This window comes from Capricornis sumatraensis, unplaced genomic scaffold (assembly GCF_032405125.1).
Source record: "Capricornis sumatraensis isolate serow.1 unplaced genomic scaffold, serow.2 scaffold13, whole genome shotgun sequence".
Lineage (NCBI taxonomy): Eukaryota > Metazoa > Chordata > Mammalia > Artiodactyla > Bovidae > Capricornis > Capricornis sumatraensis.
Genome location: NW_027184624.1, coordinates 1886437 through 1903730, shown reverse-complemented (window position 1 = coordinate 1903730; position 17294 = coordinate 1886437). Strand labels below are relative to the sequence as shown.

The following is a 17294-nucleotide window of genomic DNA, read 5'->3' as shown; positions in this document are numbered from 1 at the left end:
CAGGCTGGATGTTTTGTAATAACCTGTTCATCCAAATAGCCTGAGAAGGAAGCACTGCTAAGTGTAAACTGGTCCCTGTGGGCTCCATTTCAAGTTATACTCAATGGTGGCACTGTGAAAAAAAAAATTTAATAAAGAGAAAACTCAACTAACTAGAGTAGGGAAACCAGAAGGGGATGTTCTCACACTCTGCAATTGTAGCCGAGTCCAACAGAAAGACCCTTTCTTGATAAGGACTCAGCCAATTAACAGCCATGGACTCTGTTTGTTATAGTCTTCCCAACTTCCTTTTGCTCTCTATAAAAGTGTCCTCTTTCTCTTGTCATAGGGGAATCTACACACATGGCTCTTCCCAGTTGCAGGCCTCACATTGCTATTCTCTGCTGATTCTGAAAAAAAAACATTTTTGCTAGAGAAATATCTGACTGCCTATTAATCTCAGGTCAACATCACCAACCTGCCGCATAGTTCAAGCTCCAGAAACCTCTCCCCATTCCTTCCTCTTGTCTCTTCTTGGCTGTGCTATTAGTTCCTATCCTGCTACTTCTTTTTAATGTTTTAGATTTCAAATCCAAGGGCTTGAGTCCCAATTTCAGAGTCATAACTTAACCTTCCATTAAATTTTCTTAGAAAGATAGACTTCACCTAAATATGTCCATGAAGCTGGGTCGCAGGACTGGATTAGAAGGAATGTGGGTTTTGGTCCGCTGTAACAGTTCTTCATTTGATCTAACATAAAGAGACTTTTAATGTCTTACTAAAAATGAGAACCAGTTTCCACAGTTTCTATCTTTCTCACATTTTCACTCTCTTTAGTGAGACTCAAATTTCCCACTTAAAATTACTTCCAAAAGAAATTCTGTGTTCAAGACCCATGAGAAATGGAATACTTGCTGTCATATCAGTAAATAAAAGCTGTCACATTCATCAGCAATTGCTGCCACCGCTGATGGTGAGCTGATGAGCCCTGGGGAAACTCAGGAAGGAAAGAATAAACCAGTAGGCATCAGACTGCAGCCACTCCCTATGGTGAGCCTTAAGGAAACTCAGGATGTGAAAACAGGTTACCGGACCCAGATAACTGAGGTATGCATCAAAGAAACGGTTTCAGTTAGCCCAAACTCTTGCATTTTCCTATGTGTAGAAAAAGCACTAAGTTCCTTAATTCGAGATATCTGGTTTTCTTTTAACTAACAATAAACTTTTGACATTCACAGTGCCTGCTTTTTGTTGCAAAACTTCTATATAACCAGGTTCCCCACCTCACTTTCTCAGAGCAGTTCTCTCAGGGTTATATGAGATACTGCCTCCCAGGCTTGAAGTCCTAAAAATTCTCACCAAATAAAACATAATTCTCAACTTTTAAGACAACATCCCTATTCTTTTATTTATTTATTTATTTTGCAAGACTGGTATAATACAAAATGTCCCAAAACTTGGCGTCACACAGTCACATAAGGAAGGATATGCTCAGTTCTGTCTGACTCTTTGCAGTTCCATGGACTGTAGCCTGCCAGGCTCCTCTGTCCATGGGATTTTCCAGGCAAGAATGCTGGAGTGGGTTGCCATTTCTTTCTCCAGGGGATCTTCCCAACTCAGGGACCAAACTTACATCTTCTGCATCTCCTACATCCCCTGCATTGGATCACTGAGCTGCCTAGGAAGCCCTAAGGAAGGACAGGGCCATGCAATTGGAAAAGCAAGCCCACCAGGTTCCTCTGTCCATGGAATTTTCCAGGCAAGAACATTGGAGCGGGTTGCCATTTCCTCCTCCAAGGAAACAGTCCAATTCTTTACCATCTAGAGCCACCAAGGAAGCCCCAAAAATATCAAGGTAGTTATTAAATCATCATGGTCTTCTTTTAATGGTGGCAGGGAAAAGGTTTAGGAGCATGCTTTCTACACAGTTAGCAGCTCTTGGTTAGAAAGAACCTCTCTCTTGTGAGGTCAAAATGAAACAACAAGAAATGTCTCCTAACTTAAAAAAAAATATAGAACAGTGTTTTGGACTCTGTGGGAGAGGGAGAGGGTGGGATGATTTGGGAGAATGGCATTGAAACATGTATAATATCATATAAGAAATGAATCACCAGTCCAGGTCCAATGCACGATACAGGATGCTTGGGGCTGGTGCACTGGGATGACCCAGAGGGATGGTACGGGGAGGGAGGTGGGAGTGGGGTTCAGGATGGGGAACATGTGTATATTTGTTGCGGACTCATGTTAATGTATGGCAAAACCAGTACAATATTGTAAAGTAAATAAATGAATAAATATGGACTATATATACCATCAACAACTGCAGCCTTGAAATTGACAAGTGAATCATGAAGGGCAACAAGTGAAGAAATTGACTTCGTTTATTTTATGTGCTCTGACCTTCTGGAGAGAAGACAAGCTAGTGAAATATAAATAGGTCATCATATGATACTTTCTTATGTAACAGATTGTATATAAATGTTGGTCTGCATTGTTTTAGAATTTAAGCTCTGAAGAGTGATTTGCTTCCCAAAATAACCTTAGCTTGTTTTCATAAACATAAAGACATATAAAATATGTGTTGTCTATATATAGCAACTTTTTGCAAACAAGGATTGTTTGGTACTTTGCTTTACAAATTATGTATGGAAAAGGTCTTCAGAGTGCAACTAAAGTAAGCAATTCTGTCAATCAAAATCATTAGCATAAGGGCTGCCATTTGTCTACCAGGCAGATCCTCTGTCTGTGTGTTACAAGCCTCATCACATTAAATCCTACAAAATGTCTATGAGATTGGTATGATTATTATAACCATTGTGCTGAACAAAACAGACTTACCCCTTAGCTTGAGTAAACCTGAGACAGGCTTGACCTGACCTCTCTTTTTGGAACATTATTTTAGAAAACTTGGAATTGTAAAGTCTTTCTCTCCCCTTTGAGATGTAAGTCATCCCTCAAGGACCTGGGAGCCATCCCTTTGAAATCTAATTCTAGCACTCTTATCTCCTAGTTTCTGTGGAAGGGTGGAAGCCTAACTTCTGTAAGCAACGATTAGTAAACATGGATGAGATGGCCTCATCACCTGGACCAACTTCCCTTAACAACCTCCAGTCCTTTTCCATTAGCTTCTGCATTTGTCTCAGTAGAGATGTTGTTCAGTTCTAAGGCATGTCCAACTCTTTGCAACGCCATGGACCTCAGCACACCAGGATTTCCTGTCCTTCACTGTCTCCGGAATTTGCTCAAACTCATGTCCATTGAGTCAGTGATGCCATCCAACCATCTCATCCTCTGTCGTCCCCTTTTCCTCCTGCCCTCAATATTTCCCAGCATCAGGGTCTTTTACAATGAGTTGAGTTTCAGCAGAGTTGAGTTCTCTCCTATTGCCAAAGCCTCAAATCATGTCTTTCTTGCCTGCTAAACTCTGTTTGGTGCATCTTTTCTTGACAGTTCAGAGGAAAAGAATGGGCTTATAAAACTTCCTTAATTTGCCTGATATCATCCCTTTAGCTGTGGAGCTTGAAACCAATCTTTGTTCAATTCAGGTAAAAAGGGGATGCCCAGGGAGAGCTTTCTGAGCCTTCTATCCTACACAAGAGCATGAAAACCAAGAAGTGCCACAAGCAAAAAGCTCAGACTCTACTTCCATCCTGATTACCCTAAACGCTCTTTGATTATGGTGAATACCTGTGATTTCACCCACCCTCTAGGCCCTGACCTCCATCTGTGTCACATGCAGACCCAGGAAGTACATAGGCTACCCCCTCAAAGCGAATAATATCTGACAGGTAGGACTTCCTGCAGAGCTGGACCTGCACTCCACTCATTTCTGCTATCCCACCAGTCGTGAGGAAACCCCTCCTTCTCTTTTTCTCTGTCTCTATGTATCTCTTTAATACACACACACACACACACACACACACACACACACACATATACACACAATTTAACTCCCACAACCTCAAGAGAGGTTTCCTCAAGCAGGCTTCCTCCACCCTTAATATTCATGTACACACATGCAGACTTCTGACCACCTACCTCCAATATCTGAATTCTCAATGAGCTCTTGTCCTCAGCCTCGAAGGAATAAGACATTTTGTAAATATGATGAATTCAGATAAAACTTCTCAGAGTCTTCCCAAATGCCAAAGCCTCTACCCAGACACGCCTCAGCCATGCATACAAGCCTGTACATGGAGTCTAAGGCCCCAGATGCCTCTCTTCTCCCACCCACTCCGACCTCTCAACTTCCTGGGTGATTCTACATTCTCAAACAGCAGAAATTTCAGTGTTTCTCTTAGAGAATCCAGAAACTTTTCAGTTTATTTTTTCCAAGCTTCATCTCCTTAAAAAATATACCTTAAAATTTACTGAAATTCAGTCTTCTTGGTCAGTTTCAGTCCTAGCTCCATAAAAGTTTCAGCCTGGCATGACTGCAAAATCTATTCCCCATCAAAGACAAAGAAAAAAAAAAAAAAAACCAGGGAGGCTAAACCTTGCATGGTCCCAGAGTGCCATCTAGTGTCTAAAAGTTTAAACAGCCTCCAAATCTACTGCAAAAAAATAAATAAATAAATAAATAAGCAGGATGCCAGGACACACTTGTTCATTCCCTTCCCAAAGTGGTCTAGTTAGCTGGTCACAACATCCATATACATGGTGAACCAAAGGGAATCAGAGGCTCTTAGGAGTCTTGCTGCTGCTAAGTCGCTTCAGTCGTGTCCGACCCTGTGCGACCCCATAGACGGCAGCCCACCAGGCTCCCCCGTCCCTGGGATTCTCCAGGCAAGAACACTGGAGTGGGTTGCCATTTCCTTCTCCAATGCGTGTAAGTGAAAAGTGAAAGTGAAGTCGCTCAGTCGTGTCCGACTCTTCGCGACCCCGTGGACTGCTGCCTACCAGGCTACTCCGTCCATGGGATTTTCCAGGCAAGAGTACTGGAGTTGGGTGCCACTGCCTTCTCCTAGGATAGAATAATAAAATGATTTAACTATATATTAACAGGATCTTTCTGGGTGGAAAACAAACCTAACAATACAAAATGGAAGATGGTTGAACAGTTGAGAAGATATTGGAACAATATCTTCCAACACTGAAGGTTCAGAAGCTATGGCTAGCAAGGTGGAGGAGAAGGAGAAAGACAAGCATTAGGTGAGAAATGAGAGGAAGCAACCCTAACGGCCCTGTCTAACTGCCTATTTCCCCTCTGTGTCGGACTTGAACTGGGGGATGAAGAGAAGTCTCAGTGTTAAATCAAGTTCAACACTTTTATAATAATATAGGTATCAGGGTCTTCCAGGTGATGCTAGTAGTCAAGAAGCTGCCTACCAATGCAGGAGGTGTAAGAGATGCAGGTGTGATCCCTGGGCTGGGAAGATCCCCTGGAGGAGGGCATGGCAAACCACTGTAGTATTCTTGCCTGGAAAATCCCATGGACAGAGGAGCCTGGCAGGCTACAATACACGGTGTCATAAAGAGTCAGACAGGACTGAAGCGACTTAGCACCAGGTATGGACATTTTAATTACTTGTCTTACCTAAACAATGACTTAGACAAATAGAAGTGAAAGTCAAGGTGCTTTATGATTGCTTCCCATGAGTCATGCTTGTTCAAGGTACAGCTCAGTAAGTATTCAGGGTCTGTCAGCTGTTTGTATCATTTTTGTTCCCCTTTGTGCTTTAGAGCATTTTGCACAAGGAGGTGCTTATTTATTTACTTATCCATTTAAAGAGATATGGAGCAACTGCTATGTGCCAGGGTAATGGCTGGGAACCAGGGATGGAGATGCGACAATGAAATGGCCCCTATCATGTAAGACTAATCACTAAAGGATAACTTTTAAAAATGAGAATAGAGAGCTCTGTAGAGATGTGCAAAGTGCCACTGGAGGGAGAAAAAAAAGGAATGAATAATGCCTGGGAAGTCAGGGAGCTGACACAGTAAAAGAACTGTTTGCCCTCAAGATATATTCGTTAACTTTGATCTATTTGCCTTTTGCTACCTTGAAAACATTCAAATTTAGAGGAGGCAGGAAGTTTAGATGGAGCCCAGGTGAAGGTCAAGTGAATGCTAGTGGGGAAAAAATAACAATTACTGAGATTTTTCTCTTCTAATGTGCCAAGCGTAGGACTATTGCTCTGAGATGCAGGGAGCCAAATGCAGGCTCTCAGCATCTCAGAGCAATAGTCCTGACTCCTATAGAAGCAGCAACCTCACCACCAGCAGGCCACCTGTGGGATGCATTTCAGAGGCACGTGGGTGTACCTCCTTTCAGGCACCCAGAAAGATTCCCCCACTCAGTTGCTTGAAACTCTATACAGAATCATTTATTGTTTTGTCTTAAGGGTCTCACACCCATTAAAAAGGAGTAGATACATTTACATTTTAGCATGAAGGAATTATTGGACTGTTTTCCAAGGGCTAGTTTTGATACAGAAAAAGAAAAACAGGAATGCATCACATCTCAGAGTAACAAAGGAAAGAAAAAGAGCACTTTTCCCAGATTCTCCAGAAAACAGCCTCTTCAGCTCTGAGCCTGGCCTGCAAGAGGTTTACAAAGGATTATTTAGGGGAACCAGGCTCAAAGAGGCAAGTATGGACAGAGGTAGCCCTGAACTGCAACACAGTTACAACAGAGACATTAGCTGTACAGGTTAGGCTAGGAAGCCAGGCTTTGCAATCAGCTATGATCTGTCACTGGATGAGGTTGCCCCTAGGGGTTGGGGGTTGTGGGCTTGCAAGGTAGCTTCCTTCAGCCAAGAGGAACTGCTGGAGAAGGACTCAACTAAGAGCCACCAGCAAGTAGTGAACATGAATGCATCTGTCATAAAGGGGGTTCTGGAGGTACAACTCAGTGTTCATTACAGGAACCATTGAGGCTAGCAAAGAAAACAGAACAGACCACAGCTGAATGCAAACTTCCATTCCTCTCCCCTGCATCCCCACTCTAATAACATATTTCTTTATTTGTGATGTCCCATCCCAGTGTTAACTGTCTATAGTTTCTCCTAGCTCCTGAATATTCAACCCTCTCAAGAAAACAAGGAAGAATCATTACTAACATTTATTAAAAGTGGCTGTACTGCCTCAGTTTCCCCAATAAGGTCAGGAGAACAAAGAGAAAATGAGCCAGAGCTTACAGTAAACATGAGGGTTATTGGCCCCTCTGCTCAGAAGTACTGTCCAAGATTGGATCTGTGACATGCTATGGAATAGTTGTGCTCAATCACACCTTCATGGACATCAGCAGCAAATCCTGAGTTATTACTTCTAATCCTCTAGTTCTCTGGGTGTCATTAAGGAGCTACATGGGCCATAAATTCCCATTGTACATTTTATACCTTTCTATTGCCAAGAAATTTTCAGCAGCCCATGAGCCAAGTCCATTGGACTTGGAAGAAGCTGATATCCAGATCTCCCTTCATGAGCAAATAGTGCCCTGCATCCATTTATTCACCAGACAAACATTTCCTCAGTGCCTACTCTGTGCCAGGAAGTGTGGTTGGCATAAGCAAGATATACAGCAGCTTTTTAGGGCCTCAGTTCACTCTCATAGAAACTCCATGTGCGTGCATGCATGCATGGTCACTCAGTCACGTCCAACTCTTTGTGAACCTGTGGACTGTAGCCAACCAGGCTCCTCTGTCTGTTGGATTCTCCAGCAAGAACACTGGAGTGGGTTGCCGTTTCCTCCTCCAGTAGAAAACGTATGAGTGAGACTTAATACCAAGCACGGCTCTACCAACTTGTTGGACAGGAAACAATTCACCAAGCCAAGGCAATCTGTTCTGAACTCTGCCAAATTACTCTAACATCCTTTGCCAAAATCTCAACAGGAAACACTATAGCCAGCAGTGATGTGATTCCGCTGGAGTAGGGCAATATTTGAACGCCTCTGTTAGCAGGGAGTTCTTTGTGAATCCTACAATTGGCTTTATGATGGTGGGTTTCCATTCTCCAGACTATCAAGTAATTGTACCGTCATGCCAGGCCCTTTCTTCTGAGGCAAGGTCAAGCTGTTGGAGTCTGCTCCAGTTTAAACAAAAGCAGAGCAATTTGGCATTGTCTGACCTGGAGTACTGCTGTGCCTCAAATTCTGGCCCCTAGAAGAAAAAATTAAAATTTATAACTGCCTGTTCACCTTCCCAAATTTTCAGTCAATAATTAATCTGTAGTTTCAAACAATGTAGGTAACAGAAAATGTAATGCTGCAATATCCAAATCACCAAAATTGGAAACTGAAACTTTAAATTTTTCATTCTCTATGGAGAGTTTTTTTAAGTTGTTTTTATTTCCAGATGTGTCATTAAAGAAATTACTGAACTGTTTTTATAAGTTAGGCTTATCAATTCCTCAGTTCTACAAGAGTTTATTGAGGGACACATTGTGTGATATAATGTGTTAGGCTCACAGTGGGCCATAAAACCTGATGGCTCAAATGGAGCCAGACAAGAGAAGGTCTGGTAAGCTAGGCTACATGATTCGTACTTGATTCTCTATGAGGTGACAAGCTAATGAGGCTTTCTGAGCAAGCAAGAGGCTTAATGAAAATGAATTTTAGAACAAGCAAAACAGAAGAGAGTACAAGATGAACTAAAGTGGAGTCTGGGCAAGGGGTCCAGATTGTGACCTGTTTCCAGCGGACAAAGATGGTGGCATGAAAGAGGGACAGGAAGGAAAGGTAAAATAAAAGAAGAAATTCAAAGGAAAAAAATCAGTGTATTTGGATTCTGATTATTTTCCCTAAAGCTTTCTTACCTACTCTATCACTTATTAGCTGAGCTACCTTGAGAAAGTTAATTAGCTTCTCTAGCGTTCAGTTTTTTATCTGTAAAATGAGGATGCTGATAGTACCTACTACATAGGTTCATTTTTATTGTTATGGCATTAAGTGAGGTAATATATGATAGAGAATGAACAGCAGAATGCCTGCCATCAAGCAAGTGCTCAGTAAAGTGCAGCTAATATAATTTGTCAAAATACAAATGAGATAGACTTAATTTTTCCCCTTTTGGATAATATGCAGCTTTCAGTATTCACCACATTTTTCAAAGTTCCAGATGCATTTAAGCAAATGTATTTCTTTTATCTGGCAGGTGAGATCTTTTTAAAAAATGTTTATTGGTTTATTTGGCTGTACTAGATCTTAGTTGTGGCACTCACGATCTTCTGTCTTGGTTGTGGCATGTGAAGTCCTAGTTGCACCAAATGGGATCTAGTTCCCTGACCAGGGATCAAACCAGTGTCCCCTGCACTGAGAGCTCAGAGTCTTTCTTAGTCACTGGACCAACAAATACATTTCTATATACAGAACATCTCTAGAAGGTGCACAAGACATGGTAACAGTTATTATCTGATGGGGCAGAGGTAGGAGGAGTCTAGGAGAGGCAATGGAAATAGGGACAGAAAGGAGACAGAGCTTTTATGTTGCTTTCTTTAGTACTGGTGGAATTACTTTTACTATGTGCATGCATTATTCAAGAAAATCGTTTACAAAATAATCTGTGAACACACAAGAGACAAATTAATATGTTTATTTTGCTTACATAGATGTTTATATAGAATGAGGATAATAATCATAAAATAACAATGAATGTGTACTGGGCACTTTTCAAGCTTTTTTGCAGGAACTCACTTGATCAATCCCCACAATACCATATGAGGTTAATAGGATTGGTGTCCTCAAGTACAGATGGTGTTTTATAAACATCCCTAAGTTCCAGATAAGCATAACAAGTGCTAATAACCTATTAAAAATGACCCAGCTAATTAGTAGCAGAACTAAGACCAGAACCATGACCAGAACCCAGGCTCCACAAATGTACAGTTCTACATATACAAATAGGCTGAAAACCTATTTTTAAGTATCTGTATGGACTGAGACATGATGAACAAATGTAGTGTGGGATCTTGAACTTGGTCTTGGAACAGAAAAGGAACAGTCATGGAAAACTGAGGAAATCCAAATAAAGTCTATATTTAGTTATAAGTTATTGTATCCATGTTAATTTCTTAGTTTGGACAGATGTAGCATGGTCGTATAAGATGCTCACATTAGGAGAAGTTGGGGCAGGGGAACTCTGCACTGTCTTTACAACTTTTCTCAAAATAAATTTTAGAAAAGCAGTCTCGGAAGAGGTGCCACTTGGCGGCCATGGCAGCTGTAGTATCGGTGGCTCCGGGTCAAGGCCCCTCGGAGTGGAGTAACACGGGCAGCACTGGGTATAGGGTAGAGACAGCTTTGTATCAGCTTCACTGCTGAACCCTACGACCCGCCATTACCGGCCTGCAGGACGCCTTTCCTCACTCTAGACTCGGAGGAGAGTTTGCCGTGGTTGGTGGGCTGGTCCCGGAGCTGGGGGGGCGATCACCTGCGGGGTGCCCCAGGGAGATAAGGGAGCAGGGAGAACGAACTAGTTCACTGGGGTTTTCGTCCTTTTCTTGCTGCCATCGGGCGCATTGCTTGTGGAGGAAATAGGCCCATTGTGCTGCCCGTATTCCGACGATTGAACCAATAGCTCCTTCGTATAGTTTCCCATTGACTTCTCATCTCTGTTAACCCATGGGAATCCAGTGACTGGTATATGAAAACTTACGGGCTGGGACCTAAGATTGCTGAAAGTTGTCTCTAGTATCAGCAAAAAGGGGGCTCTTTACAGATACGTTCAAGAGAGAAGTGCCTCGTGAACGCATCTGCCGGTGGGGAGGACGAAAGAACTGGAAAGTCCACCTGTTCCCTTGGAACAGTCACACGTGTTTAAGGACCTGAGCTCCCGAAAAATTATAGACTAGTGGTATTGGATGAATAAAGAAGGCAGAATGGATGATTTCATCTCCATTAGCCTGCTGTCTCTGGCTATGTTGGTGGGCTGTTACGTGGCTGGAATCATTCCTTTGGCTGTTAATTTCTCGGAGGAGCGACTAAAGCTGGTGACTGTTTTGGGTGCCGGCCTCCTCTGTGGAACTGCACTGGCGGTCATCGTGCCTGAAGGAGTGCACGCACTTTATGAAGATATTCTTGAGGGGAAGCACCACCAAGTGAGTCAAACACAGAACGTGATTGCATCAGACAAAGCAGCGGTAGTACCGGTTGCCCATGAACATGAGCACAACCATGACCACACGCAGCTGCATGCCTACATCGGTGTGTCCCTCGTACTGGGCTTTGTTTTCATGTTGTTGGTGGACCAGATTGGCAGCTCCCATGTGCATTCTACTGACGATCCAGAAACAGCAAGGCCCAGCAATTCCAAAATCACCACCACGCTGGGTCTGGTCGTCCATGCTGCAGCTGACGGTGTTGCTTTGGGAGCAGCAGCTTCTACTTCACAAACTAGTGTCCAGTTAATTGTGTTTGTGGCAATAATGCTACATAAGGCACCAGCTGCTTTTGGGTTAGTTTCCTTCTTAATGCATGCGGGCCTCGAGCGGAATCGAATCAGAAAGCACTTACTCGTCTTTGCACTGGCAGCACCAGTTATGTCCATGGTGACATACTTAGGACTGAGTAAGAGCAGTAAAGAAGCCCTTTCAGAGGTCAATGCCACTGGGGTGGCCATGCTTTTCTCTGCCGGGACCTTTCTTTACGTTGCCACAGTACATGTCCTCCCTGAGGTGGGCGGAATGGGGCACAGCCACAAACCCGACCCCACTGGAGGGAGAGGCCTCAGCCGCCTGGAGGTGGCAGCCCTGGTTCTGGGTTGCCTCATCCCCCTCGTTCTGTCAATAGGACATCAGCATTAACTGGCGAGGGTCCAGGCTCGGCCCATGGCCGTTCGCCATTCAGTGAGAACAGCCGGCACGTGACAGACGCTCACTTCCTCAGTCTCTCGTCTCGCCTCGCCCATCTCCACCTGTATTCCTAAAGAGTCCAGAGGGAGGTGAGATGAAAACCTGGAGTAACGGAAAGCTTTTCAAGTAGAAACAACACACCACGAAGGATACAGACATTCCGTTGTGTTGTCTTTTCAAGGGCCCTTGGCATTTTGAGTTTTGATGTTTCCCTTAACCCTATTCTCAGGGAAGATGGAATTTAGTTTTAAGGAAAAGTGGAGAACTTCCTACTCACAATGAAATAATTATGAGAGTACAGTATTCTGTAATTAAGCTAAATCTCTTAGTTTAGAGGCTCTGCCACTTTATCCATTGATTTTTTAACATGGTTCTCACCGTGTAAGACTGGTGCTTTAGCATCTATGCCACTTGCCTTGAATGAAGGTCATGATGCCCACTGTGTTAGATGCTAAAGATAAGTAGTTCATCTGGGGCTAGAGTCAAGAAAGTGGTGGCAAGATACATTGAAAACTGACTTTACACTTGAGAGATCTGGAGAAGCGGGGACATCTGGGGAGACTGAAACACCCCCTTCAGCACGTGCCTCTCCCCAGAGAGCCTGCCTTCCATCAGATGGGGGAGCAGAGGTGGACTAGCTTTTAAAGAGGTGACGTGTTTTATAAAACATTTTTTTTTTCAAGTCCTCCTGTTTGTAGTAGAGGAGCCAAGTTCTAATAAGTTCAGACCAACCTAGGCTTCCCTTCTGACTGTTCTAAGAACAGTCAGATCCCAAAGTATCTTTGGAAATTAAGGGGTGTTAAATTTTAAGTGAATTTGGACAGTTACTGACATCTTTGTAGTAACCTTTTTAGAAGAAGGATTACCAAAACCTACTTGTCCTTTTTTTGTTTCTTAAATATTTATCTTGGTAGACCAGCAGTCCCTGTGGCAACATACTCAGTGCCCTTTTGGGACTGCCAGGTCAGTATCATGTAAGCACCTGTAGCAGGGAAGAAAGTCAAGATGTATCACAAATGGGAGGTGTTTGCCTGTTGATTTAAAGCTTATTAAAATCATGTCTTTTGTCTCTTCATCTTTTCCGTATTTTATTCCTAACTTTTCCCTCCAGCCCTTCCTCCCTACAATTTGCTGCTTACTGCTGGTGGTGATGCCAATATTTGTGTGAGTTAAGTTCTCATCAGGACAGCCTCTTCTTGGAACTGTGATGATAAAGATAATATTGTCTCTGTCCTCTGTTCTTTTCAGTGAAGTTACCTTTGTGTCAATTGCAGCTTTGTTAAGCCCTTAAAGTGTCAACTTCCTCGTATGTGAGATGATACAATCACTGATACTCTGGTAATTTAAACAATTGAGATATTAAAAATAGTAAGCAGACTAGGATAATTTGTCCATATTTGCCAAAAATCCCTGTAAACTTTGTGTTATCAAATAAGTGTATAATATTATATTGTTAATTTATTTTGATTTTCTGTACCATTTCAAAACACATTTCATAAAGTGGGAACCAAGACTGTTTTTGTCAGGGCATTGGATTTAGGAGTTTGTGAAACATTTTATATAATGCATAAACCAGCATGCCCAGGATTTCTGTATTTCCTTCCTAGATTTGTCGCTGGGTCAGCAGCTGTGGAAAGAGAACTTGTGAGCCCTCTGCTGGCTAGACCAAAGTAGCATAAACAGGATCTGGTTTTGGATAGTGGCTGGGAACCCTTGTGAACAGCATAAAACCAACAGAAGGTGCAGCAGGAAAGTCTAGGTGACTTTGCTGCTAACAGCTGGGACTTCAGAGAGTCATGGGGTTTCACCTAGTCCTTCAAAATGACTTGGTTGCCTTGATTATCCCTGGAAATGTACTTCATTAAATAAATAGCTCATTTTAGTGTCAAAAAAAAAAAAGAAAAAGAAAAGCAGTCTCTGCAGGATATCAGCTGCTGTACATGAGTGCACTTTCAGAAAGATATTTCTTCAATGGGGAAATGCTCACTTGTCATTCTGGTCTTCCTCATGCTTGATCAGCCCAACTCTATGGCCCAGTGGCTGGCCACATTTGAACAACTACAGATAGTGCTGGTATTTTAGAGAAATCTACAGATTGAAACCACTTTGAAGGAGAAGGAATACATATCTAATTCGTCTTTTAAAAATAATAAATATTTCTGGTGCCAGAATATGCTAAAACTATTGATCCTCCTCGGATCCAAATAAAATGTAAGAATCCAAGAAAGGGTAAACAATACTAATTTTCTCATTCTCCCAAGATGTTGCAATTCCTTTTGAGGTGTGTTGACTCTGCGCCTGCCAACTGAATTGAGCACGTGAGGGTGAAGCTACGCCAGAGCCACTGATCAATGAAATTGGGTGCAACTGGGTGGAAGAGCTGTACCGCTGAGAACCCCAGCAAAGCACAACATTGCTCATAGTGTGGAGGACTCTCCACAGTGTGAAAACATTGCTACTTGGATGCCTAGATGTATAAGGCTCAGGGGGAAAGTTACTTTGGGAGCCTCGTGGATCTTCATTATTCTAGGTCCATTGCTCTTCAAAGAAATGTGAAGAAAGTTTGGAAGAACAGTGGCCTAAATCTGGAGCTGAACTTCATTTGTCGAAATGTTGTTCTATCAAAACTCACTCTCTAGAAAATAAAACCTTGAAAGATTTTTAATTTTTCTTCAGAGAACTATCCAATTTCACAGCCACATTTAATCAACATCATAAATAGGCATACAAGGCAAAGCAAATGCCGCAAATGTGTGCATAACCCTAAAGGGGCAAAGTACTCTATAACATCCAGCTAGGGATGGATCCAACAGTGAAAGCCTAGGATTTATCCTCAGCATCATATAGCCTGAGGCGCACACTACAGATCATATGTTGTTGTTTAGTCGCTAAGTCATGTCTGACTATTTTGTGACCCCACGGCCTATAGCACACTAGCAACTCTGTGGGGTTTCCCAGGCAAGAATACTAGAGTGGGTTGCCATTTTCTTCTCCAGGGATCATCCCGACCCAGGGAACAAACCTGCATCTCCTGCATTGGCAGGCAAGTTCTTTACCACTGTGCCACTAGGAAAGCCTCAGAGTTTTCTCTGGGAAGCCTCAAGGGGAAAAATCCTGATCCAATTACTATGCATTTTGCTTTTTAAATCGAGACAGCTATGTTTTGGTTCGATATCTGAGAACTTCTACAGCAAAGTACAAGTTGTTATTTTTATGGGAAATCACAGGCCACTTTTTGCAACCAGCTAGGTCGTTATGAAATGGTCTTCAATCAAGTTGCCTCAAAGAAGACTCTGCATTGAGAACTCCTGTGTAGAAGGTCGTTTAGAGTGCTTCCAACAGTGACCAATAAGGGAATGAGGGAAGCAGGACAGAAAAGCAGAAGAAGCCAAGCAAGGAAGGGATTTCAGGCAAAGTTACCCAGAAGCTAACTTCAGCTTCATGCTGTGGGGAACTCAGAACTATAAGCTTTGCCCCAGAAAATGTTCTAATTCACAGCAAGGTTGCAGCGCTTTAGTACTGACAGGGTATGGGTCAGTCGTTGGCTAAAGCTTACCACGTGTACATGCAAATTCCCAGGCATTTCTGCAAGCACAGGCCCAGCAAGCTCCAGGACCCAAGGGCAGGCCTTCAAAGAGAATCACAGGTGTGGGTAACAGAAGCTAAAGTAACCAAAAGCCAGGGATGTGCAAGCTCAGTCGCTTCAGTTCTGTCCCACTCTTTGAGACCCGTGGACTGAAGCCCACTGGACTCCTCTGCCCATGGGATTCTCCAGGCAAGAATATGGAGTGGGTTGCCATGCCCTCTTCCAGTGGATCTTCCCAACCCAGGGATCAAACCCATGTCTCCTGTGTCCACTGCACTGCATGCAAATTCTTTACCCACTGAGCTACCTGGGAAACCCAGGAGCCAGGGAATGGATGTGTGAAGAAAAGAGGACACAACAGGTTCTGGGCAGAGCTGGCAGAGTGCCTCCAGGTCTGCTGCTATTACAGATATGTTATATGCATGCCACATATCACAAAAATTTTCTGAAAACTGTAACTCTGTATAACAAGGCTCTCACTAGGCACCTGAATGTAGCTTGAACTCCCAAGTTTCTTACCAAACTTAACAACCATTGTGTTGTTTTTCATTGTTTCAGTCATTGCCACATTCATTTTTAATTGTAAATTAGTTAACAATACTGTATTATATACTCAAAATTTCCTAAGAGCTTAAATGTTTTCACCACCAAAAAAAGAAGGTAAATAACTATGGAAGGTGTTAATTAATCTTATTGTGATAATCATTTCAAAAAAAAAAAATATATATATATATATACACATATATATATATATATGTGAAATCATTGCATTGTGTACCTAACTTTATTTTTTTTAATTTTTTTAAATTTTTATTTTTACTTTATTTTACTTCACAATACTGTTGAACATAGATGCAAAAATCCTCAATAAAACTCTAGCAATCAGAATCCAACAACACATTAAAAAGATCATACACCATGACCAAGTGGGCTTTATCCCAGGGATGCAACGATTCTTCAATATCTGCAAATCAATCATTGTAATTCACCACATTAACAAATTGAAAAATAAAAGCCATATGATTATCTCAAAAGATGCAGAGAAGGCCTTTGACAAAATTCAACATCCATTTATGATAAAAACTCTCCAGAAAGCAGGAACAGAAGGAACATACGTCAACATAATAAAAGCTATATATGACAAAACCACAGCAAACATTATCCTCAATGGTGAAAAATTGAAAGCATTTCCCCTAAAGTCAGGAACAAGACAAGGGTGCCCACTTTCACTGCTACTATTCAACATAGTTCTGGAAGTTTTGGCCACAGCAATCAGAGCAGAAAAAGAAATAAAAGGAATCCAAATTGGAAAAGAAGAAGTAAAACTCTCATTGTTTGCAGATGACATGATCCTCTACATAGAAAACCCTAAAGACTATATATGAACAGGGAGATTACAGTGGCTCACATGATGTCCTTATTGAAAACTAAGACTTACATTGAAGAAAGTAGGGAAAACCACTAGGCCATTCAGGTATGACCTAAATCAAATTCCTTATGATTATACAGTGAAAGTGAAAAATAGATTCAAAGGATTAGATCTGATAAACAGAGTGCCACAAGAACTATGGATAGAGGTTTATAACATTGACAGGAGGTGATGGCCAAAACCATCCCAAGGGAAAAATAAAATGTAAGAAGGCAAAATGGTTGTCTGAGGAGGCCTTACAAATAGCTGAGAAAAGAAGAGAAGTGAAAAGGCAAAGGAGAAAAGGAAAGATATACCCATCTGAATGCAGAGTTCCAAAAACTAGCAAGGATAAGAAAGACTTCTTAAGTGAACAATGCAAAGAAACATAAGAAAACAACAGAATGGGAAATACTAAAGATCGCTTCAGAAAATTAGAGATATGAAGGGAACATTTCATGAAAAGATGGGCACAATAAAGGACAGAAATGGCATGGACCTAAAAGAAGCAGAAGATATTAAGAAAAGGTG

General features: G+C 42.1%; 1 protein-coding gene across 2 annotated transcripts; it reads left to right on the top strand.

Moving 5' to 3' along the window:
- The first annotated feature begins 10598 nt into the window (after positions 1 to 10598).
- Positions 10599 to 13539, top strand: LOC138072373 (zinc transporter ZIP9-like). 2 transcript variants are annotated; one of them, XM_068963469.1, is made up of 2 exons: positions 10599 to 11001; positions 11200 to 13539. In XM_068963469.1, exons 1-2 carry the CDS (start codon positions 10780 to 10782, stop codon positions 11719 to 11721), a joined length of 744 nt encoding a protein of 247 aa, XP_068819570.1. In that variant the 5' UTR covers positions 10599 to 10779; the 3' UTR covers positions 11722 to 13539. The 2 variants fall into 2 exon arrangements, with proteins under 2 accessions (XP_068819570.1, XP_068819569.1); XM_068963468.1 differs by having other exon boundaries at positions 10599 to 13539.
- The last annotated feature ends 3755 nt before the right edge of the window (positions 13540 to 17294 follow it).

Coding starts and splice junctions, on each gene's coding strand:
- LOC138072373 (XM_068963468.1), top strand. CDS start 10,780: ATGAATAAAGAAGGCAGAATGGATGATTTCATCTCCATTAGCCTGCTG.